The following is a 24,652-nucleotide window of genomic DNA, read 5'->3' as shown; positions in this document are numbered from 1 at the left end:
ACCACACATGACACGGCAATAAGCACGTACATTTCCTGCAGAAATGTCCTCCTCTTCTGCTCCTTCCTGCGCAGTGTCATCACTGACAGGAGAGCTGGCCTGAAGCACATCCATTTCTTCACTCGAATCATTTTCTTTAGTAGCTGTCTGTTTGGAGCGCCCTACACGGCTAGAGCAAAACACATCAAAGAAAATGAGAATTCCAATCTTAAGTTGTGGATTAACTCACCAGAAGGAATGCCTTAAATAACCTATGAAAAATAACCTATGAATGAATTCTTGTCATTTTCATCCTCAATTATGTCATAGGAGATAAGTTTCTATCTTGACCCTTAAGTATTACTCTGAGAATCTTACAAACATTATATAAAAGAAAGGTGTGACCAAGACCATCACCACAAAGGACTTCGCAACACCTGAAAGTGATGCCTATTTCCTCTTTCCTCCTCATCACAGAACATCTGCCCCCACTAAGCCGCTCAAAGCAGCATCCTCTCACTGTACAGAGGAACATGAACCCACTCACCCCTCCCCACCGATACCGCTACCACCATTCATTTCCACCTCTGGCTTTTTCTTTTTACAAAGTGATCTTTTAAAAACAGAACAGGTGGTATCACCCTGAACAAACCCCTGTACTGAACCAAGAATAACCCTGCATATTCATTCCTTCAGATGGTCCTGCCCTACCTCTCTATTCCTGTTACTATCCAGTAAATCCCTTGCCTTTTCTAGTTTCTTGGATTTACCAACTTTTACATACTTCAGAAACTTCAACTATAGTATTATCCCCATAAGAAGTATCTTTTCCCTACTTTCTCTAACTTCTCTTTTATATTTATACACTAGGTGTTATATACACGTGTATCACAGTGCACCTGTGGAGGTCAAAGGACACTTGAGGGAGTTGGTTCTCTCCTACCATGTGAGTACTGGGGATTAAATTCACAGAGTCAGATTCACATCAAGTGTATTTACTACTGAGCCATCTCATCTCAACGTCTCCTAGGATTTTGAAGTAATCAATTCCTGATAACACTCCAAAAAGAAAACTTTTCCAACTCCCAAGTCCTTCCACTATATGATCTTATAATGCTCTAAGTATTTTCAGGACTTATAACAGAGTTATAGTTCCATATTTACATGTGACTACATAGTGATGGCCTGCCCACTGGAGAGCAAGCTGAAGAGAAAAAGAGTTCTTGTCTGCTATGTGCCACCATACAGAATTACATGGATGATAATGATAATGTTTTTCAATTACATTACAGTCAGGACACAAAACACAGATAAATTATAACATGTTATTATTATTGCAGGTCTGAAAAAGAACTATACAGAAAGTGTAAGATAAAACAAAGCTTACTTCTATACTGATTTTGTAGAAGATATAGTTAAGTCTTAAACCTTCATGGAAAGAGTTATGAAACTTGAAGGATTGAGCCTTAAACTTTATGATGTCCAGATATTAAAAGAAAATAAGTGAATTATAAGGGTGGAGTATTTTAAAGCTGTTATCTGTTATAAAACTCATGTTAGGCTACTGACTATTCCTTAGGAAACAGTGGTTTTGTTCATTGGACCAAACACATTTAGGAAGCTGTCCCAATAATGTACTTACCTTTACTTCTTTTTTTGTTTTTTGTTTTGTTTTGTTTTTTCGAGACAGGGTTTCTCTGTGGCTTTGAAGCCTGTCCTGGAACTAGCTCTGTAGACCAGGCTGGTCTCGAACTCACAGAGATCCGCCTGCCTCTGCCTCCCGAGTGCTGGGATTAAAGGCATGCGCTTACCTTTACTTCTAATGTTATAGAAAAATTACATGGAAAAAGCATGAAGCACTGACTGACTCAGACAACCTTTTCTCTTCCTGTGGAACACACAGGAACAGGGAAAACTCTATGATACCCAAGTATTTAGCTAAGATGTGCTAGAAACTCTAAAAAGCCAGGCATAGTATCAGGTCTTAGTAGGCTAATTACCAACTGGACAATGTAATTATGTTTGCTTTTGAAGGTACCAAACTATGAACTCCAATTTCAGTGCCGATTTTTCAATAAAGTTTTAATTATGAAAAAACAAAAAGTCGCCGGGTGGTGGTGGCGCACACCTTTAATCCCAGCACTCGGGAGGCAGAGGCAGAGGCAGGTGGATCTCTGGGAGTTCGAGGCCGGCCTGGTCTACAAGAGCTAGTTCCAGGACAGGCTCCAAAAAAAAAAAAAAAAAAAAAAAAAAAGTCAAGTACTGGGTAGTTATATCCTGAGCATGCTCAGGAATAGAGATGGCAGTTCTGGCTAGTAGGACATGAGATTCTGGTTCTACTTTGAGACAGATGACAGCCCTGCCCAGTCTGCAGCTGACAGTGCTGTGCTCATATTGTGGACATGACTTTGGACAGAGAAACTGTTCTGCCTCTCTTATGAACACATTTACATGTGCAACTACCCAAAATATACACAGATGCAAGTGCAGACTACACTAAAAGCTGAAAAGCAACTTGTAATCATTTCTATGAACATAAATTAAGAAGAAAAATGCCAATTACTTTACACAAGCTCAAAGGATGAAAACCAAGATGTAGTACCATTTCTTTCTCTCCAAATGGAACCACTAATAAGAGAAACGACTGAGAAAAATCACAGTCCACAGAAATGAGGAAACCTGGCTGATGTATAGGGATTATTGAAGAATATGTCTGTATACCATACGGCTGTATAACTGACTATTTGGCATTCATTTGTAAAGATTTCTCTAGATCTATAAGAATGTACAACTATTAACTGGGTTACTAACCTCTAGATAAGTCTATAAAGATATCTTACCTAGTATAATGGGACAAAATATTGGGAATTTAAATACAGCAATAATTAGGCTTATAAACTTATGAAGTTTGCAAAATAATTTGAAATTGGATTGAAGTTTAATATTCTTTACAACTTACACATTTTTTTTGTGTTGTGATGGTGATGGCGTTTTTGATGGTCTTCCTCGTCCTTTCTGTGGTGTGGACTGTGTGGATTCAACTGCACTAGTTTCAGGAGATTCTGCTCTGCTTTGGGGAAGACCCAAATGTGGATAGCATCAAATTATGATTTACATTGTGGTAAGTATATTTACTGTATCGATGGTTGCAGTTTAAGGTTACACATACTCACCTCTGCTGTGCTCGCTTGGATGTTCGGTGCTGTTTGCTTTTTGACTTCTGTTCTGTGTTTCCAATTTGTCTTTCTTCTTCTTCATCTTCGTCTACTATAGGAGGTACAGGTTTTTTCTTGTTTCCTTTTTTGGATATTTTCACAGTTGGCTCTTCCTTTGATGTCCCTCCACCGAGTGGTTTTGGCGGCCTGCCTCTTTTGCCCTTTTTGGGCGGGCTGTTCTGTTCATCCTCATTTTCAAGGGGCTCCTCTTTGTGCCTCTTCTCCTCAGGCCACTGCTGCTCCTCTGACTCTGAAGCCGCATGGCCTCTCTTCCGACCACGCTGACTGCCTTTAGGTTTCTGTTCCTGTACCAACTTAGTCAGGTCATCCATACCTAATTTCTCTTCTGGGTCTGTGACAGGTGCTTTTTTCCGGCTTCTAGGCTTCTCCAACTCAGACTGGAGGGAGGAGGATCACAAATTTTAAAATTAAGTTTTGAAAAATAGAACTGTTAGGAATTAGGGTGTGGTTCAGTGGAAAAACCCTTGCCTCGTATGTGCAAGGCCCTGGGTTGATGCTCCAGCATGGCAAACAAAAACTAAAACTGCTAGCATCCTGAACAATGAGACAACCCTAAAACTCTGCATCTACTTCTATCATGAATACGTATCTAAATGTACAGCTCAAAATACACTGCAGCCACAACTATTTACTACTTTTATTTTAACCAATTTTCAGAATCAAAGTTTCATCAGGTTACCCAAGCTGGCATCAAACTTTCTTTTCATGTTAGAGTTCAGAGTCGTATGGATGACAAACATGTGCCACTTCACCAGGCTATTTACTAGAATTTGATTTTTAAAATTCTTTGGAGTCAGAGTAGAATTTCATTTAAAACAAACAACAATCTTTAATAGTTCTTGGAGAACTTGATACAGGGTATTTTGATTACACTCATCCTCACTCCTCCAAGAACACTCCAACTTCTTAATGCTTAAAAGCCACAACTCTAATTTATGCTGCCCATATACTCCTGGGTATGGGGCCACCCAGTGGGAAGTCTTTATTCTTAAATTTAGGATGCAGAGTTTTAAAGGGAGCCCTCTCAAATCAGTACTTTATGTGTGTCTCTCAGTAAAGATGAGCACCTCACACTCAGTAATTAGGTATCCAGGTGACACTAAAGCATCCCTTCCCAGTTTATTTACCTAGCTTTAATCAGACCACACAATGTGCTACATGTGTTTGTGATGTCATTACTATTTTTATTTTCTAAGTGGAGGTTAGACACAAAACTTCAACACATTTGTCCCACACTAGAAACCCAGAAACATCTCAGAATCAAAGACCTTCTTTGCAGATTTAACTAATTCAAAACAAAACAATATTAAAAAAAAAAACAAAGAAACAAAAAGGACCAGGGGCCGGGCGGTGGTGGCGCACGCTTTTAATCCCAGCACTCGGCAGGCAGAGGCAGGCAGATCTCTGTGAGTTCGAGACCAGCCTGGTCTACAAGAGCTAGTTCCAGGACAGCCTCCAAAGCCACAGAGAAACCCTGTCTCGAAAAACCAAAAAAAAAAAAAAAAAAAAAAAAAAGGACCAGGGTTTTCAAATCTAAAATAAAATCTTACTTTATATTCAGAGAATTTACGTATAAATGAGCAAATGGAGATTGAGAAAATTCTTTATAGATGCCCAAGAATGAGAGGATGTATGAATACTTATAGGCAAATTTAACTTCCAAAAAGTCTGTACAAATTTACACTCTTAAAAATTTCAACAGAATGAGGGCATGGAAAGACAGTTCTGTGGTTAGGATCCTCTACTTTTCCAGAGGATCACGGATCAATTCCCAGCACCCACATGGCAGCTCACAACCATCTGTGAGTCCAGTTCCAGAAAAACTCAATGCCCTCTCCTGGCATCCATGGGTACCAGGCACAAATGTAAGATATCCATATACGATAGATAGATACATAGATAGATAGATAGATAGATAGATAGATAGATAGATAGACAGACAGACAGACAAATGGTAAGTAAAATCTTATTGCAAAAGAGAGAGAGAGAGAAATAAACAATAACTCTAACTTGGGGAAGTGGCTGAGCTGGTAAAGTGCTTGCCTAGAATGCACAAAACTGGCTTTGAGCCTTAGCATTTCATCAAGTCGGGTGTGGTTGTACTCAGCAGCAGTCCCAGTATGCACAAGGGGAGGCATCAGAAGCTCAAGGTCACCATCTGCTACATAGTGAATTCAAAGCCAGAATGGGTGACATGATACTCTGCCTCAAAAATAACACATACACCCCCGCCCTGGTATTCTGGGAATTATTTCTTTTGTCTGGGTTGTTTCCTGGGAAACCTAGTACTTTACCTATATTCAACTACTCTTTTAAATCTATTTAACCTTTACTTTCTTTTTGGTATGGTTTGAATTTATGTCCCTCATGTGTTGAAGACAACGTGAGATGAGGGCTTTGGGGGATAATTTGATGGAGGTGAGTCTCTAGGAACTGAATTTCTAAGCTGGTAGATTCCCCACCGTAGGAAAGCGCGTCTAGGGCTGCAGCAGCATCCGCTGTATCTCACTGGCCACACCCAAACAGACCGGTGTCTTGTTAGGCCAGTGCCACTTATACTGACCCTTTTAAAGTCCACTAATTTTTCCACATTGATAGAAAAAAAAAATCACTACATTTGTATTACATATTCACTTGGGAGAAAAACTATCACCATTTCAACCCTGGTTTTGAGATTTCCCACACAAGTGCTCTTTACTTCTTTTAGATTCTGTTTAAGGCTCTGGGTGAGACTGTATACCCATCTTGTCTTTCTGTAACACAAAGGTCACTAGGATGAACAGAATCCATCTGATGTGTAACAAAACTCACCAGAGAGAAGTGAGCTATATGCATGAACACATACATACATGCTCTCTTTCTATATCTTCCTTTCCAGTGCTAGGAATCAAACTTGAGGTCTTGTATACGATGCACAAGCACAACTACACCCCTAGCCCTTGACCTTGTTACCTTGTTTATTTGTTTCATGTTGCTGCTGCTGCTGCTGGTGTGTGTGTGTGTTGGGGGGGGGGGTGGAGAGATGGAGGAGAAGAGAAGGCCTCCCTGTGGCATTCAGGGTGGCCTGGAGCTTACTATAAAGCCAAGACTGGCCTCAAACTCAGAACGCCCTTGTTTCTGTTACCACAACAAATAAATCATGAGCTGGTTAATAACTTCATTTTCAAGCATGATTACAATAAAGAAGGATTTTCTTGATTAACTAAGATGTAGAACTAAAAAAATACAAATACTTTTACTAACTTAATGATTATCTTCTAGAAATTCAGCAATAGGACTCCTTTCTTTTAATGATCCTATGTTTCTCTAAGCTATTATTTTTAATTCTACTTGGGAAAAACTTTTAAAAATATGTAATGGTGTTTTGTCTGCATGTATATCTGTGCACCACACACATCTGGTGCCTGTGACGGTCAGAAGAGGGCTTTGGATGCCCTGGTACTGGAGTTAAAGACAGTGCGGGGAATTCAAATCTGGGGTCACCGGAGCAACAGCCAAAAGCTGCTAACTGTTGAGCCAGACAGTATAGCTAATAAGGATTTAGTAAAAATTTTAATTATAAAACAACCTAGCTAGATAAACTGGAGAAACTTGAAACAATAGAAATATGCCAGTGGGGAAAAAGGGGGGGGAAATAAAATTCCAAAGAGAGCAAAAATATTATTTTACTGATAACTCCTGTCTCTCAGACATACTAGTTTTATGGTAACTATTGCTCAGTGGCATAAATCATTGTAACAATGAGACAGCATCAATAGTTTATCTGGCTAATTCATTTATTCAATTAATGAATGATAACTCATTATTGCTAGGCTGACAAGCCTAAACTATCCAGTTTACAGACAAGAAAATGGATTCAGAGTTCATATGAGGAGTCCAAACAGGCCCAGCTACAAATCCACTGGGCTGTACTGGAGTAATGAATTCTTTATCTCAATGAAATTTCACCAAATTTGTCTACCTTCAAGTAACTTTTACAAACTACAGCCACTTCTACTAATATTTAAAACATAACAAGGACTTTCTAAAGGAGACAGCAAATTCTGGGACCTGCGATCTACTGTTCCTAAGACCATGACTAAAATACTGTGTTAAACAGAAAAGGAAGGCAAACAATTCTGAATATGAAACTAACTTGTTTGGCTCTAAAGATAAAGTCACAGAAAGTACATCACATGCCAGATTAGACTGGGATTGTAATGTCTGGCTACAGAGCAGAACTGATGAGAGCTACTGCTATTACCAGCATCACACAGTCAACCATGCATCTCACCCTTACAAGATCAGAGTCGTCTCTCTTGTCACTTTTCTTTCCTGGCAAAGGTGAAGACATTGTGTAATCTTCATTTTCACTGTGGTCCATTTCAGAGCTATCAAGCCTTTGAATAGAGACATCTACAATTATTTCTACAATCAAATAACCTTAAAAGCTTTTTTTATTGTTTCATTGTATAGCTTCATAACTTCATAAGCAAAGACTTTATTCATTTTAAAGATGTTTTCCTATCATATTTAGCACCAAATCAGTACACAATGTAGCCCATTTAATAAATTACGAAAATAAATAATAAATTCATTTTTCATATGATGCTTTGAAAACTAGCATACGCATGGAAATTAAAACCTGTTGTTAGTATGTTGACTTGGCCTACATGCAGCTTAACCCTGCCATGCCCCTTCCTTACTCCATCTTTACTTCTCTCTGTAGCAATAACATGCAAAGTCATTATGTTTCTTATTTGACTTCTTCTTCCAGCTAACACACGTAAGCACTGATTTTTGACAATTTTACTAAGTATGTAAACCTGTGCATGGCTCAGAGTAGACACTTAACAGACTTGCTGAATAAGTTAAGGCACATGTTCTCATGCTCTTACAAAGGTCTAGTCTTTGGCATCATCCTTATCTACTTAACCCAGCACTCAGGAGGCAGAGGCAGATGGATCTCTGTGAGTTCCAGGCCAGTCTGGTCGCCACAACAAGTTTCAGGACAGCCAGGGCTACACAGAGAGACTCTGTCTCAAAACAAACCAATCTGATTACATACTGTAGAACTCATGAATCTCAAGCTCTAGATAACAAGAAGGTGCAGTTTTTCAAGAAAAAGGAGAAAGGAATTCTTGCTGAAACTACTTTGGGGGAGGATTGAGAAAGGGTTTCACTGTGTAGCTCTGGCTGTCCTGGAACTCACTCTGTAGACAAGGCTGGCCTCGAACTCATAGATATCTATCTGCCTGTCTCTGCCTCCTGTTGCTTTGACATGTGCCACCACTGCCCAGCTAAAACTACTTTTTAAACAAAAAGCAAAGTTTATAAATAGTAAAAAGAAATTCAAACAGTATAAAATACACACCCCATGTTATTATCAACATTATTAAGATGTTCTATGTTTTACCAAAAAGTTCCTACTGGGTACAAATCAGTGTGATTATGAAGTCATTCCAAAGTAAAGGCTCTGCAACACTGCTCTATACAATCTACCTCATGCACTGACTCTGTTACAGATCTAATGTGGTAATAATTCTGTTTTAAAAAGCCAACAAAACACTTTTCATTTATTGTTGTGTGTACAAGTGCATTCAAGTATGCAGCATATGTAAAGGACAGAGGATACCCCAAGGAAGTTGCTTCTTCCCCGTCTACCATGTTAGTCCCAGGGACAAACTCAAGTTATCAGTCTTAGTAGAAAGTGTTTTTACACACTGAGCCAACCCTCTGGCCCCTTGAATTTTATGTGTATGAGTGACTTGCCTACATGTATGTCTATACATTACATGCATGCAGTGCCTGTAGAAGGCAAAAAAGGGTGCTGGATCCCCGAAACTGGTGTTACACATGGCTGTGAGCTGTTACAGGGTGCCGGGAACCAAACCTGAATAAAATGGAAGAGTGGCCAGTGCTCTTAATTGTTCAGCCATCTTTCTAGCTTCTGATCTCATTATTTTTAATGATTCAAGTATTCCACTGTCTGAACAACTAATAAACAATAAGGTTAAATACTTATTGTATGTACTAGCAGAGATTACCCTAGTAGCTGACATATGAAAAGGTGTCTATTATTTGTCAGTAACTATCAACTCATCTCTATTCACTGTCATCAAATATTTATAATGGTACTATTTTAGATCTCACAGCTGTGCTGGAATCAAACAAAATGTGATATCTCTTGTGTACTTGCCTCCCTTTTATTCTTCCAGGAGAGCTTGGATTTGAGCTGCTGCTTGCATTGCTCACAGTTTCCATTCTTGATGATTTGGTCTGAGACTGTTTGCCTGCTGTTGAAAGTGGCTTATTAACTGCTCCTAGAACATTGGCTGTTTTAGGCTGAAACAAGAAACACATAACTCTTCTTATCTAACACTAGAAGAAACTCACATATCAAAAACTCTTAGCAACAACTTCAACATATTTACACACTAATTACATAAAAATGTATCTAAACAAAATAAAGATAATGAACTAAATTATCACTTACACACACACATACAAAATGTGTAACAGTGCATGCCTATAACTGCAGCACTTAGGAGGCTGAGGAAGGAGTACTGCAAATTCAAAGCTAGCCTGGGCTATCTAGCAAGGTAATTTCAGAACAAACAGCACCTCCCCCCCCCCAAAAAAAAACAACAACAGAGCAACTAAATTTTAATTATTTGTAGGAAAAGGTTTGCATTGTAAGATAACAAATGAAATATAGACCAATCATGAAAATGGAACCTTGCTATAGAAGAATATAAAACATCATATTTAAGATTATTGTATAAATTGGTATAAGAAAAGCCTAAAGGATAATGGTCTCCATAGTTTTACTATAAGTTTTTAAGTGCAGCTTAGCTGGCATCTACATAGTAAGTATAATTAATTTTTTTAATCAACAAATGGAAGATAGCTAATTATATATCCTATCTTGAGACACAAAAAATTCTTTAAGAAACAAAACAGCACAATTAGGCCAATAATCACACCAAAGTTAACTTCCACATAAATACTAAGACAAGTCTCAAAACATACTTTTCCAGGAGTAAAAAATGATTTCATTTCTGGAGGCAGGTAATTTTTGGTGTTACTGAAATTCTGTAAGCAAGAGAAAAAGCAGTCAGTGAGTACCAAGACAGCTCTGTGAGCTTTCACTACAAAAAGGATGATGGTGCTTTCCACGCTGTCATTCAATCAGCTCAGAGAAGAGTCTCTACCAGGGCCTGTGGAACACTGTACTGGGACATGGTTTGTGAATATCCTTGCAGCGCTCCCAGAGCCTTGGGCTCTGTTTCCTCACACCACCTTCTAAAACCTCATCCAGGGCTTGTAACTTCAGACTCCACAAATCAGCAATCCAATTCCCATTCTGGATCAAAGGCTATTAATTCACAAACGCTTTGGCAGAGTTTTGCCTGTGCTCTTGGCATGGCTTCAGACTTTGAAACAAACTCTGGATCATCCCCTTGTGGCCTCCACTCTGGTCCACACTTGTCTAGAGCTACATTTCTGAGTCCAGTGTCCTTTCCACAGCATTGATAGTGGGCAGTTATTACTACTGGTCCTTCCTTGTCTTCCCACAGTCCAGTGCTGAACACACACTTCACGTCAACTCCCAAATTCTAAAGTAACTACCTTGTCAGGTTGGGTGAAAAACCGAGCTGGTAACACTGGGTCTTTAGGAGACTCCAAACTGTATGTGGTGCTCTTCGACATGATGATGTTCATGGCAACATCACACACAGTGTACAGTTTCTGCAATGGTATTTTTTTTAGTCAGTTATTAAGATTAATAGCTTAAAACTCTGTTAATTAGGAGTAATTCTAGAACATGTATTTAGACTAAATGGTCGACTAATGAAAGAAGTCTTCAGGATAAATACTATGGCTTATATTATTGTGCATATTATTGTAACAAGATCATTATGATTCAGCATTAAAATTACTACTAAATAAACACTAGTACTAGTATAATTCTGCATTAACAATCCCAATTATCACTAATAGAAAAAACAATAGTAATAGAAATAATAAATACTAATAGAAAAAATGAAAATATTAAAGAAGTTGTACCCTATACCAAAATATTTAAATCAGCAAGGCATTAAAATTACTTATCGTGAATTACATACTTCATTCATTTTTGTATCATCTGGTCCTTGAGCATCTTTTGTCTGTTTAATATTTTCTACCATCTTTCTGATAAATGCATGGCTGTTGTTTTCATTTTTAGCCATCAATATTTCCAGAACAAACCAAAGACATCTAAGAACACAAAAATAAAGAAAAATACAGAAAAAAAATCTTTTGTTAAACACAGATACTCAATATTAACATAATGAACCTAGACTATAAATTCCAGAAGACGAAAAAATTTAAAAGAAGCAGCTACAAACTAAAAATAAACCAGCAGGGGAAAAGCCTAAGTTACACACACACGCACACACATATATATACACACTACAATAGGTCAGCAATGCAAATGTAAGCTCAGAATCTCAGCAGATTCTGCATAAGGAAGGTTAAAAGGAACACAGAAATGCAAAGAACTAAACAATTTTAAGTCAGTGCTATAACAGTAAAGAAGAACTGGCCATAAAACAATGAGGTGACTCAAGTCCTGATGGGACATCTTCAAAAGAATACAATACCTAAGCCAGTGGTTAGGAACAGTCAAACAAATGAGAAAGGAAAGCATGGCTGACACCTACACACACTGTCTTTGCAAATGATCCCTCTCCTGTAAGAAAGGAATGGAATTACAGCTGATATATAAAGGAGAAAAATAACAGGAAAGGGAGATATGAGACACGACACTATTCTAGAAGAAAGTACCATCACTCGGGCTGTGCTCCACAGATGAAGACAGCCAGGGCAATCAAGTGCATCTTAACTACTTAAAGAGCCAGTGCTCTCAGGTAAAGTTCCTCTACTGACAGTCACTCTAACACAGAATTCACCTTTAGAGACAGCATTTTAGAAACAGATATTATGGCAAATAAAAAAGACTGCATTTCCCCCCCATCACAGTTGCTAATGGTAATTTAATTTTCTTGTATTATCTTAAATAACTATATTTCTTTTCTTTTTCTTTTTCTTTTTTTCTTTTTTTGGTTTTACGAGACGGTTTCTCTGTGGCTTTGGAGGCTGTCCTGGAACTAGCTCTTGTAGACCAGGCTGGTCTCGAACTCACAGAGATCCGCCTGCCTCTGCCTCCCGAGTGCTGGGATTAAAGGCATGCGCCACCATCGCCCGGCCAAATAACTATATTTCTATAAATCAAGAAATTACCCATCATTTTTATAAGTTGACATACAGAATTAAATAATTCAAAATCACAGGAGCTACCCTTTATTATAAAAGACCAGGGTCTCAAGTTTATTCTAAGAACCATGCTGGTCTTAAAATGTACCATATTCCCCTATTCTCTCTCTACACAGGCAATCATCTTTAATTGGAGAACAGCACTGAAATTCTAACAAAGAATATCCCCTGGCTGTGAAACACGTCCTAATATGAAGAGACCACTTTTTCTTTTCACAAAGACAGTTATTGCAAAGATAAACCTGCTTACTACCTGAGTGAGGAGATTGTCAATTCTCCTCACATGAAAACCTACAATTTAGAAAAAAATAAAAGATGAGAAAGAACTGGAAGAGAAAAATTTGAGTGCATTAATTACTTCAGTAGAAAAGCAAGGCCACCACTGTAGAGAAACAGAACTAAGGTTAGTAGTTTAGGTTACATTTTTGGAAATTAGGTAAGAAATGTAATGTGAAGAGATGAAAAACAAAGACAAGTGAGCAGCGTGACTAAGAAAGAACCTTAGCAAAATGAAACACATAACAACTGTAATTAATATCCCATTATCAGCAGTAAGGAGGTAAAAAACAATTTTCAGAAAATAGGAAAATGGGATGAAAAAAGTCTTACTCTTTCACATCTTTAAGTTGCTCAATATCCTGTACTTTGACATAATCTGGGTCATGTGCCAAAAGGTGAATTGTATATGGAACAACATACTCTGGCAGAAGAGACAATAATTTTTCTGAAAAACAAAAAACAAAACAAAACAAAACAAAATAATAAAAGAAAGACAAAAAGCAAACAAAACATCCAGGTTAGAAAGATCAAATCGCATGCTCTTTTGTATATTTCCTACATCCCAGTGATTTACCACAATATGGCAGGCAGAACAACACACGTAAAACACCCTGTGCTGAGAAACCTGGTAAGCAGTTTAAAATGCCTAGTTAGCACGCCAGGTGCTGAGCAGCAAGGACATATATTTCAGTTTTCAAATGCACATGGAAAGAGTGATCCACACAAACTATTTATGATTGAGTTGTAAGATCTCTTCTTCCTTATGCTATAAGCAATTGTGTTGGTATTATCTGACAAGCTATCAGAGTGGACATAAAGACAGAAGTAATGGTCAGTTTTTAATAGAAGGACCATACAAAAGAACAGAGCTAGGACAGTGTAAATACAAACAACTTTTCAGCATAAATCCAAGTTTATTTATTTGCTGACTGAGAATAGCAAATTATATCGTAGAGGTCAGAAAGGCATGCAAACTGTATTTGGAAAACAGTATGCAAAAAGACTTGAATTCAGTCTCCCAATTCCATTTTAGTCAGATGTTCAACCAGGAGCATAATGCATGCCAATAAGCATCAGACTGTCTTTGAAGAGCTTCTGTGTGAATGGTAATTAAGGAGCAAGCATGAGAGAAAATAATACCAAGACTCAATTTCAGTGATATTTAAGTTAAATTATATCAAATACTTATAAAGTGCTTACTACTTTCTATCTATACAATGTAAAAATATAAAGATAAGTAGGACCAGATAAGGCACTCATACTAAAGTATAAAAAGATGGAAGCTATAGGGAAAGTACCTAAAATAAGAATAGCTAGTATTACTGGTGACTTCTCTGGGCCATTTATTTTATGCTAGGTACTGTATACACGTGATTTTTCAGTCCATGTAACAATCACAAGAAGGGAGTATAATTATATAAAATATACAAACAAGCAAACTAAGACATGGATTATATAACCTGACCAAATCCAGCCTGTAAAATGCAGGTGGAATGTGACTACATAGCCTTCACTTTTTTCAAGGTGAGGAAAAAGAGAAAGAGGATCACAATGGCTAGCTGACGCTAAAACTGTATCTAAATGACTCAAAGGCGTAAACTATATTTATTTCCCAGCTCTGGCTGTCTAGAAGAGAAGTGATTTCCAGGGCTCAGAACAGAGTAGGCAGAGGCAGGCTGCACAAAACTTCAAGTAACCCTGCACACTTGAACTGAGTATAAAATATGAACCGCCATCGGGTGTGTCAATGTCATTCGTGAGCAGCTGAGAACCTACATGTATTTCAACTTACAATGAAGGGATGACTGGTCTGCTCTAGAAGGGTAACGTACAGTGTGGTACAGTGGGAAGCAGAAGGAAGGGACAAAAGCAAGGCATTTACAAAACGGTGTGAATTAAGAGATCTACAATAATTCAAGTAAAGTATAGCTAGCAGGAGACAGCAGACATCTGTGACATCTGGAAGAAGGGCTAATGGGTTTCGGAGGCTGAAGAAAGGGAAAACATGCACAAAGAATGCCTCTGATCTCACCTGAGTAACTGAGTAGGTGCTAATTCATGCTGTCTGTTAAGGTACAGAAGTCAAGTACCACAGCAACTGTCTTAGGAGTTGGTGGAGGGAAGCACAGGGAAGGCAGGCATACAAGCAACCAACATGAATGTTAGCTACACATGAGAACAAAGACCCAAGACAGTGCTGACACCGTATAAAAATTATGCAAATCTGACTATTTTCCAGATACCACCAATGCCAGACTTACTTTTTCTATTCATTTAGCCATTTACACAAAGATAATGAAACTCTCATACTCACACATTTATACATATTTTTAAATACAGTTAAGTGAAAAGCAACCATGAGAAGGTGTTGACTTTTTAAAGCAGTGTACACCATAATAAATGACAATTTGGGTTTCTCTCTATGTGACTGCAACTAGAAGACCGGAAGGTGCACTTTCACCTCCCATGCACTCACCACTAACAGCTGCATGTTGTTTCAGGTACTCTCGCCTCACAGTGATATTCTTCACCAGGCACTGTCTAGCATGAGCTCGTCTCTCCTTCACAGGGTCTTTGGCACAAAGTGCACAGATGGCCATATACTCAAGTGGAAGTCGTAACCGGGAAAGCCCTTTGTGAAGTTTCTGAGCAAACACCTGTCTGACTTGATAGCACTCATCCTGTAAAGATAAAATGATCCCAGGTATTATCTACAAGGCAGTAAGAAGTTATAACTTCAGATGTGATCAAGTCGATAGACAATCCCTGAGTGAGGATTCATAACAGAGGATGTGACTGCCTCAAGGCTGGAATATTCAACTGAACCCAATAACTACCAGTTACATTTGTTAGACAACAATAAACATAACTCTTAAAATAGATGAAACTAAGTTCAGATGGAATGGTGCACACTTTTAATCCCAGCACTCAGGAGACACAGGTAGGTGGATCTCTGTGAGTTCAAGGCTAGCCTGTCCTATAGAGCGAGTTCCAGGCTGTCACACAGGACAGCTAGGACTATCTTGAAAAACTAAACCAAACCAAACCAAAAACAAAAAAAACAGAGGAAACTAGCACAGCTCTCCCAAATTTAAAGAGTATGATTAAAACAATAATAAAGTAAGGGGCTAAGCATATAGCTCAGCATAGCACTGGTGTCTTAGGCAAAGTGTCTGATTATCTTATGACTTGCTTCACCCATCTCTCTAGAGCAAACTCCTTGTTCTTTAGGGCAACTCATTTACCTACTCAAAGCATCGTGTAACCTGTACCCTGTGCTGTGGCCCATGCTCTGAGCATTCTACATATCTTGAACACAGACCAACGCCTGTTTAGGTGTCGGCCTTATTCATTTGCTGGTTCCTTGAAGACAGAAGAGTGTCTCTATGCACTCTTGTAACACAGTGGCCAGCATACAGTGTATCAGAATTTCTTCTAAAGGAAACAGTTACAATGTGTCTCGATGACAAACACCTTCATAATTATACCCTCTCAGCTTGTGTGTTTTCTTATTATTATGACTTTAGGTACATCATTTCTTCTGTCTGTAATGACCGTTGGGTTCTTCTTCAATGTCTAAGTCATGTGTTACACTTATCTTTGCTATTCCTCCCTCTATAATACAGGGATTGCTCCTTGACCCTCCAGAATGTTAGACAAGAGCTCTACATTAGCTGGGTTCTATTCCTAGCACTTGGACATTTTCTGATTTTGTTCTTTCAAAGTTTTATTTTTACGTGCATGTATGTTTTACATGCATGTACATAATGTATACTTAGTGTCTGTGGAGGCCAGAAGAGGGAGTAAGATCCCCTGGAACTGGAGTTACAAACAGTTGTGAGCCATCATGTGGGTGATGGGAATCAAACATAGGTCTTCTAGTACTTTCAATGGGCGAGCCATCTTGCCAATCCCAGGTTTTTGGTTTTTTGACACAAGGTCTCATTATCCTACCAGCCAAGCCTCCTTAATGCTGCAATTATAGGCAGATACCATTATGCCTGCTTAATGCAGTTGAGGTAGGGGTGTGTTATATGCCTATCTTTAAGTTCTTATAGTACATATTCCCTTTCATTTCATTTCAATTTCAGTATACCTACTACTTTAAAAAAACTATTCAAGTGCCCACAGAAATTCAGTCTTTCTACTAACACACTCAATAAAGTTATCCTTCATCAGTACTGAGGAACAAATATATACATCTATTATGAAAATATCCAATTCACTACAAAAATGCCAATTTAAAACTTCATAACCAAAGTCAATTATTTTAAACATAGCCATCAGTGAATAGACCATTCTTTAAAACTTATCCCACTTAGACACACCACCCTTCTACTGAGACACATCCCTAATGAAAGTTCTAGCCCTCTCACTAACAGTTCAGCACTTAGTAACCCAATGCAAAATTGTTACAAAGCCAACTTATTAATCACTTCAAAACTACCAGCCTTCAGTTATTAGTGACATAAAACTGTTAGTTCATAGACAAGGAGCTAACAATTAACAACAGAAGAAACTGAATGCATAGGGTGTTTCAAGAGGTACTACTAGGAAATTAAGAAAACAGGTACCCTACTAACATAAAATGTAAAATAAGGAATAGCAATACAGTTTTACCAAAAATAAACTCTCACAAAGGCAAACATTTATACTTTCAATTTCAAAAAATTGGTCAAGTATATGAAAAAAATTACAAAGTTTTTTGCCTCACAATATAAAGCTGCAGTTGAAGTTAGTTCATCGCTACAAAGTTGATTTTGTCTTCACCATACCTCAGTCTACTTTCAGAGGCCTTCTGAACACAAATTATCCTTAAAACTTCTTTTAGCATCTTAGACATAGTTGTACTTAGAAGTAGGGTACCTCACTGTATTATCAGCACTTATCTGTATTTTTTAATCTAAGAGGCTGTTGTTTTTGGAGGACTGCCACCATAACTTATTCAGCTTTGCACTTCCAGAATCTAGAACAATATATCTCATAATAACACAAAGTAAAATTTTTCATGAACTGAATTTCAGATTCCAAACACCTAAGCAACTATTAAATGTGCTGTCATATAATTCCACTTCTAGTCCTTCACATTGAATGTTCATTCAAACAGACAACAATACTACTTTTAAAGAGCCTTAGCTCAAGAAAGAAAACAAACCATATGTACAGAAAAAGTAAAAGCACAAGGCTGAGCTTTCTACGTAGTAGGAGTGAAAAATAAAATCTGGAGGGAATTAAATCAAGACACTGCATCCAGTTAAGAAAACCAGGGCAAGACTTGTGGGAAAGATCACATCTGGACCTTCATTGCCAAACAGAAATGCAGCTATGTGGAGATGGAAGGGTGAGACAAAAAACAGAGGCAACACAGCACAGCATAAATAAAAGTGCTCAGTTTCACCGAAATGAAATAGATGAAGAGTGATATACTGTAAAGCAGTGGTTCTCAATCTTCTTGATGCTGCAATGTTTTAATACAATTCCTCATGTTGTGGTGACCCCAACTATAAGATTATTTTAGTTGCTACCTTATAACTGTGATTTTGCTGTTGTTATGAATCATAATATAAACAGCTGTGTTTTCTGGTGGTCGTGGCTCACAGGTTAAGAACCACTACTATAGCTGGGCAGTGGTGGCACACACCTTTATTCCCAGCACCCTGGAGGCAGAGGCAGGTGGATCTCTGTGAGTTCGAGGTCTACAAGGCAGGCTCCAACGCTTCAGAGAAACCCTGTCTTGAAAAACCAAAGAACCACTGCTATAAGGGTAGTACTAGTATTAAATGCATTAAAGTATATGTTTAGATCCAAACACTATAGAGGCTTGAATGTCAGGTTATAAAATACATTTTGTTTTGTTTCTTTCTTTCAAACAAGTATGAATTCTTAAATGTGTCTGACTAGGAGAATAACATGCTGAGAACTGTGCTTAGGAAAATTTATCCAACACTAGACAGGTCTCCTACAGTCCTGGTGAGAGACTGTGAGGAGTATGGAAGAGTGCAGCAGCAGGACAGTTACTGACTACCAGAAGGTAGCTCCGAGAGTCAAGGCTTCTGCACCAAGTGGAAAAATACACAGGGGGGCAAGCTTAAGTTATGCCTTTACATTTACTGATACATGAGTTTGTGTATTCTCACTTTTAAGATTTACTTTATTTAAAAAATTTATTTTAAATACTTCTACCTTGAAACTGTCTACCTTAAGTCTTAAAAAGTAAAAACCCAGGAACATAGCTTTTTGAAATTTTGATAATAGTTGTTCCTCCTTATTCACAGATTTCATATTTAGGAAATGTCTGCTCATTTATTTGTACTTCCAAAATCAACACCTGCAGCAATGACCTAGTCATTGGCAAAGAGATGTGTAGGGTATCAAACACAGAAGGACCCTGCTGTGCTCACCCCTAGAGAAAAGCTCAGCCTTGTTTCCCTGGTCTACCTGGTGACACACTTGTGCACAATGTTGTTCTTGTTGGTGACACATTTAAACAGCTCCCAACAAGTGATAAATGCAGCAGCCTAAGCACAAGACCACACTGTGCCTTTCGGAGAAAAATGCAAGCACCACAGTAAAGCCGGAGGAAGGAGTGAGTGCAGGTGCTGCTTGTTCGCTATGAGTTGAGTGTTAATCAGAGAGCTACGCATATAAATGAGGTGTTCTTAAGCAGACACACAGAAAGCAAGGCTGTACACTGACCAGCAGATGACAAGTTTGTGACCAGAGTCTTAAAGCAAGTTCCCTGCATCTCCTTAAGGAGCAATGGTTCAGTCAGTGCAAGACTCATCCAGTGCTTGTGGGAAATTTACAGACTAGAACAGCAATGGAGTTACATACACCATGCTAGGAAACAAAATGCCACTTAGAACTCTCATGAAAGAAAACAAACATTCAAGGTTTTGATGCTACTGTAGCAAGTTCTTCCTATAAGCCCAAGAGCACATGACCATATCCCCACTAGCCACTGCCCTTACATTGATGGCTAGTGCACACAGCTGGTACTGCTCCAACGTGATGATCTCGTGGTAACAGGGCTCCTGTGCCAGCTTCACAATAGCACTCCCAGCAGCAAGCCTCAGGCGCGACATATCTGGTTTACTAAAAAAGAAGCAAAACAATTTAAGCAAGACTTCCATGTGCTGGGGGCGTAGGGTGGGGTAGATCATTCTCACCTCATTCATCTAATGTTTAAAATAACCATCTATAAGAAGAAAGCAGAAAGTCCTAAGGTCTGAACATTCTTTACCTCCTCAGAATGCATACTCTGAAATCCTAGGCCAAGGTGGTATTACAGGGGAGAGTTTTCTGGAAGGTGATGAGGTCAAGTGGGCAAAGCTCTTAGGACTTACAAAGAAGATGGTGAGGGGTGGAAATTGTTTCTACTTTCTGCAATATGGGGCCACAATAGTCAGTCTACATACAGCACAGAGTTCTCAGAGAACACAATCAACGCCAAAGTCTCTTAAATAAGCTGGTGCCAGCTATGACTAAAATAATTCAATCTTCTGATCCTATACATCCTAAGCTAAGCAGGAACAGAAGACATTTATTTGTATATTGGCTTGCCTGTTAAATTTTAATTACAGTACTATTGATTTGTGTGTGTGATGTTTACTCACAGGTCAGCATGAATATCTTAACTTGGTAACTTGTCTACCACAACTACTGTACTAAACTTAAAACAAGCAGGTATAGTAGCTAAAATACTACAATAGGCATGCAAATGTGAAATGGCTCACAATAAAGGCAATCAATAAATGACAGATCTGAATTTGAATGTGTGTAGTCTGGCTTCAATTTGTCAATGTTCTTAAGTTCTTAGGTTTAGGCAGGAATAATTAATATAAATAACTACATATGAAACAATGTAATTAATAAATTGAGACTAAATGTATCAATGCCAAGAATATTCTCTGCCAGGCTGAGCTGACCAATACAAATTTATCTCAAATGCAGTATGAATCTTAAACCAAAATACCCTTATTATATATAATGGACATGTCTAAATTATTGAAGGGAAGCAACAAACTAGAATAAAAGTGGTAAGCACATAAACTGTTTCCATAGTACTAAGTTTTATTTTTATTAACTCACTTCAGAAATATGTGTTGTTAAATTCTAGGCACAGGGAACACTATGAATAAAACATACAAGAGAACAGATTAGGGGTTGGGATGGTGGCACAGGGTTAATAGGTTTTGCCTAGCATGCAAGGTCCTAGGTTTGATGCCCAGCACAATCAAAATGGAAAGGGAGATGGGGGAGATGGAAGAAGAGAATGAAGATGAAAAGGTAGAAAGCAGCCGCCACTCGCTGCCTCGTTTTCTCATTACAGAACTTAGATGAAATTATTCTCCTATTTTTAGATTGCTAAGAAGTGTCACTAAACAGCACTTGAGACCAACTTGACATTTCAGCTAATGCTGATAAAATAATCCCTATTATCATCCATGTTCCTATATGTTATGTAGTTCTGTGAATACTTCAAATATCCTAGCATATTTAACTGCACCTCAGTGGTATGCTAAGACAAGTAGGTGAAGGGGGCACTGAAAAGCTGAAGTAACTTGGTTAGGTTCAGCTAACTAGAAAGTGCTAACAGCCAGGATTTGAATGTAGTTTCAGGATCTGAATCTGAGTTCCAATCACAGTATAATCAGTTAACCCTTAAGACAACAAAATCAATGCTTCATTCCTTCATAGAAAAATGGCATCGTTTTTGCATGAACTGTGCACAGTCTCCCCACAAACCTTCATTCAGCTCTAGATGACAAGGCAAACAGTGGCCATGCTTCATGGTACAGGAAATGGTAAGGGGAAGTCTATACATTCTCAGTACAGAAAAAATAATTGCCTTTTGGGTATTTTAGATCCATAGGTAGCTGAGCCCACAGATGTGGACTTATGAATAGAAAGCACTAGATTATGTTTCATCATATAAACAAAAACAGCATGTGTATTTTAAATAACATGCACAGTTCATTTTAAATTTTTTGTTTGCTGTATTCTAGAAACAGACTCAATAACTTGTTTTTATCCTTGAGATATTAGCAAACTTGTTAAACAGTAGTGACAGATCTCTGTACTAGGACTTATACATGGACTATGACAAAGAGCAAGGATCTATCATTTAAAATACTTGCAGTGTCTAGATGCCAGAACCCTATCAGACATGTGACTGTTACATTGTAATAACCATTATGTAAAATCATATTACAATAAGAATACCTGAATACCTATAAATTAACATTAATTATCTTTTTTAAAAAAGAAATTCTAACATATAACAGTTACACCAGGAGTTGAAACACTATACAACCCAAGTATCTGGAAACAATAACTACATACCTAATTTTCCCCTGTTCTGTCAAATCTCCATCACTATGCAATATGGTTGTTAGTAATCTGAGGGTAGAAGTTCCTGATTTACTGTGATTATTTTTCATTCCAAGTAGCCATCGAACCATCATTTTAATAGCCTGAATCTATTTAAAAGACAAATTGACCAATAAGCATTGTTATGTTTAAAGAATCTCCATATCAACTTTAAAAAATAGAAAAACGAGCATGCATCTTAAGACAAAATTAATTATTCCATTCTTTATACAGGAAGATAACACAGTCTTTTAAATTAGAGTTGTTTCAACCTCCAGGAAAGTGGCAAAAAAAGAAAAAACAAAACAAAACTCATTTCACTAAAGATGGGTTCTTTTGTTGCTATTAATTTTAATGTTTCCCAAGTGTGCACCTCAGCTTTTAGTACCTAGAATTAGAATCATGCTAACTTTCCTAAGCAGAGAAAGTTCCCACCTGCCTACCTAAGAATTGATATGGCCTTTAGACATCGTATGATGTTGAAGATGTGAGTACTTCTGCACTTACTAGTCTTTGACATACCTCTCTATGTACTGTTTTGTGACTTACCTTAGCTTTCTAAAAAAAAAGAGAGACAACAAAAACTGAGCTTGACCAGTGCGAGTATAGAGTGTCCCAAAGATGCCTTTCCTGGGGACCTGGTGAGTGCACACTCAGCCTAAATAGCCTGTCTTCTCATTCAGTGCTGTCTCTATGACACAAGACTGCTGCTTTAGACTAATGTTGAGACCCAAATGCAACAAGTATCATTCAGTGATGGAACTACAGATGCAAACAAAGAAGGGCTGCTCTACAAGCATGCAGACACATCAGAATCTGAGGCTGAAGCAACACACTAACGTAATTCAAGATACGGAGCACAACCAAATACACTCAAAGAGAAAGAGGCAGAATAGACAATGTGGGAGTGAGCCCAGAAGGGTGCTAAGAAATTCTTAAAAAAAAAAAAAAAGTCAACATTCAGTATATGTGCTCCTAACTTTTAAGTCTTGACAAATACATTGAAATGAAGTTGACACATACCACATGACTTTAATAAATTGATGCTCTGCATTTTAGTAACAAGTAATTCCTTGTGTATAAACCCAAATTCAAGAATTATTAATATTTTTAAATAAAAACTTTTATTAAATCCCAAGGAAAAGGTAATTTTAGAATCTGGATTAGCATTTTTACTGAAGAGAAGTATATCCAGGAGAAGATACTAGTCACTCCATTAAAAGGCTAATTTCTAAGAAGCAGAAATATGGAAGGAGCTTTCAAATCTTTTCCCCTCAAACTAGGTTATATATGCTACTGCTCACAAGGCGCTGAGTTGCACATCATTGTCCTACAACCTCACAATATATGAAATACTATAACACAATAAAGGCAAATTCTTGACTTTAAAAGATATCCACATCTATTACTTGGTACAGTGAAGATAACAAGACAAATAAATCTATGTATGTTACTTACTTTGACCATTGTCTCAGGAGAGACTTCTTCATCTGGGACCCAAAGCTTAGTTGTTTTTTTTCCTGGAAGCTAGACAAAAGGTAGAAACATTAAAATATAAGTGTGAATTCTTATGTTCAATTAATATATACTGAATAAGAGAACAAGTGAATGACTCACCTGCCAGGTGAACTGCCCCCTCCCTAGATTCTGTGCCCCCACAAAACCCAACCTGTAGCCCTCGTCCTTGCCCTCCCATTACATTACCCCTATCTCTGCTGGGCCCTGCCCCTAACCCCAGCAGATTTCCACTGCCAAAATATAAGCAACACCAAACAGAAGAACAGAGACCCACTGCTACAACAAAGGCCAAGTTAACCACAGAAGGCTTGTTCCCAACTTGGACAGAGATTACCCACTAGATTAGAGGTCATGCTAGCTGCCAGAAATCCAGGCCACAAGGACCAGAAAACCAAAGAGGAAACAGATACCAAGGAGCAAAACACCCAATCAACTAAGAAAACTCAGAAATCAATAAACATGACCTATAATCATCACAAACCCAGATGCATAAACACCATCAATACCCAGAGCAAAGTGTCCCCACCAAAACCTAGCTATCCTATGACAGCTATATCTGAAAATGCAAACACAGCCAAAGCACCAGAAACGACCATAAAACCAATTTTATTAAGATGACAGTGGTCTTTAAGAGGAAATAAAAAAAATTCCTTTAAAGAAACTGAGGAAAACACAACCAAAAACTTGGAAGAAATCAATAAATCCCTTAAAGAATGCCAAACAAAAAAAAAAACCAAAGCCAAGAAAAAACAAACATGGGAAAGAAACTATTCAAGACCTGGAAACTGAAATAGAAGCAATAAAGAAAATACAAACTGAGGGAATTGTGAAAATGGAAAATATGGGTAAGCAAACAGGAACAGCAGAAGCAGGTATCACCAATAGAATACAAGAGATAAAAGAATCTCAGGCATTGAAGATACAATAGAAGAAATAAATTCATTGGTCAAAGAAAATGCTAAATCTAA

General features: G+C 37.9%; 1 protein-coding gene across 5 annotated transcripts in view; it reads right to left on the bottom strand.

The window, feature by feature from the left end:
* Positions 1–24,652, bottom strand: part of Pds5b (PDS5 cohesin associated factor B) — a 153,132-nt gene that overhangs the window by 3,061 nt on the left and 125,419 nt on the right. Inside the window, exons 22-34 of one of the 5 annotated variants that reach the window (XM_041677965.1) lie at positions 23,625–23,693; positions 22,140–22,276; positions 19,766–19,889; positions 15,271–15,475; positions 13,125–13,239; positions 11,324–11,456; positions 10,827–10,946; positions 10,227–10,289; positions 9,394–9,539; positions 7,489–7,594; positions 3,153–3,592; positions 2,939–3,049; positions 31–169 (exon numbers count right to left, since the gene is read on the bottom strand). In XM_041677965.1, the coding sequence (XP_041533899.1) occupies positions 31–169; positions 2,939–3,049; positions 3,153–3,592; positions 7,489–7,594; positions 9,394–9,539; positions 10,227–10,289; positions 10,827–10,946; positions 11,324–11,456; positions 13,125–13,239; positions 15,271–15,475; positions 19,766–19,889; positions 22,140–22,276; positions 23,625–23,693 (1,908 nt within the window). The remainder of the gene's footprint in view (positions 1–30; positions 170–2,938; positions 3,050–3,152; positions 3,593–7,488; positions 7,595–9,393; positions 9,540–10,226; positions 10,290–10,826; positions 10,947–11,323; positions 11,457–13,124; positions 13,240–15,270; positions 15,476–19,765; positions 19,890–22,139; positions 22,277–23,624; positions 23,694–24,652) is intronic. The other 4 variants (XM_041677966.1, XM_041677967.1, XM_041677968.1 and 1 more) reach the window with 4 other exon arrangements.

This window comes from Microtus oregoni, unplaced genomic scaffold (assembly GCF_018167655.1).
Source record: "Microtus oregoni isolate MIOR12 unplaced genomic scaffold, Mior012 000029F_ref0000214, whole genome shotgun sequence".
Taxonomy (NCBI): domain Eukaryota; kingdom Metazoa; phylum Chordata; class Mammalia; order Rodentia; family Cricetidae; genus Microtus; species Microtus oregoni.
The sequence above is the reverse complement of the archived record's forward strand: the minus strand, read 5'-3'. Positions and strand labels throughout refer to the sequence as shown.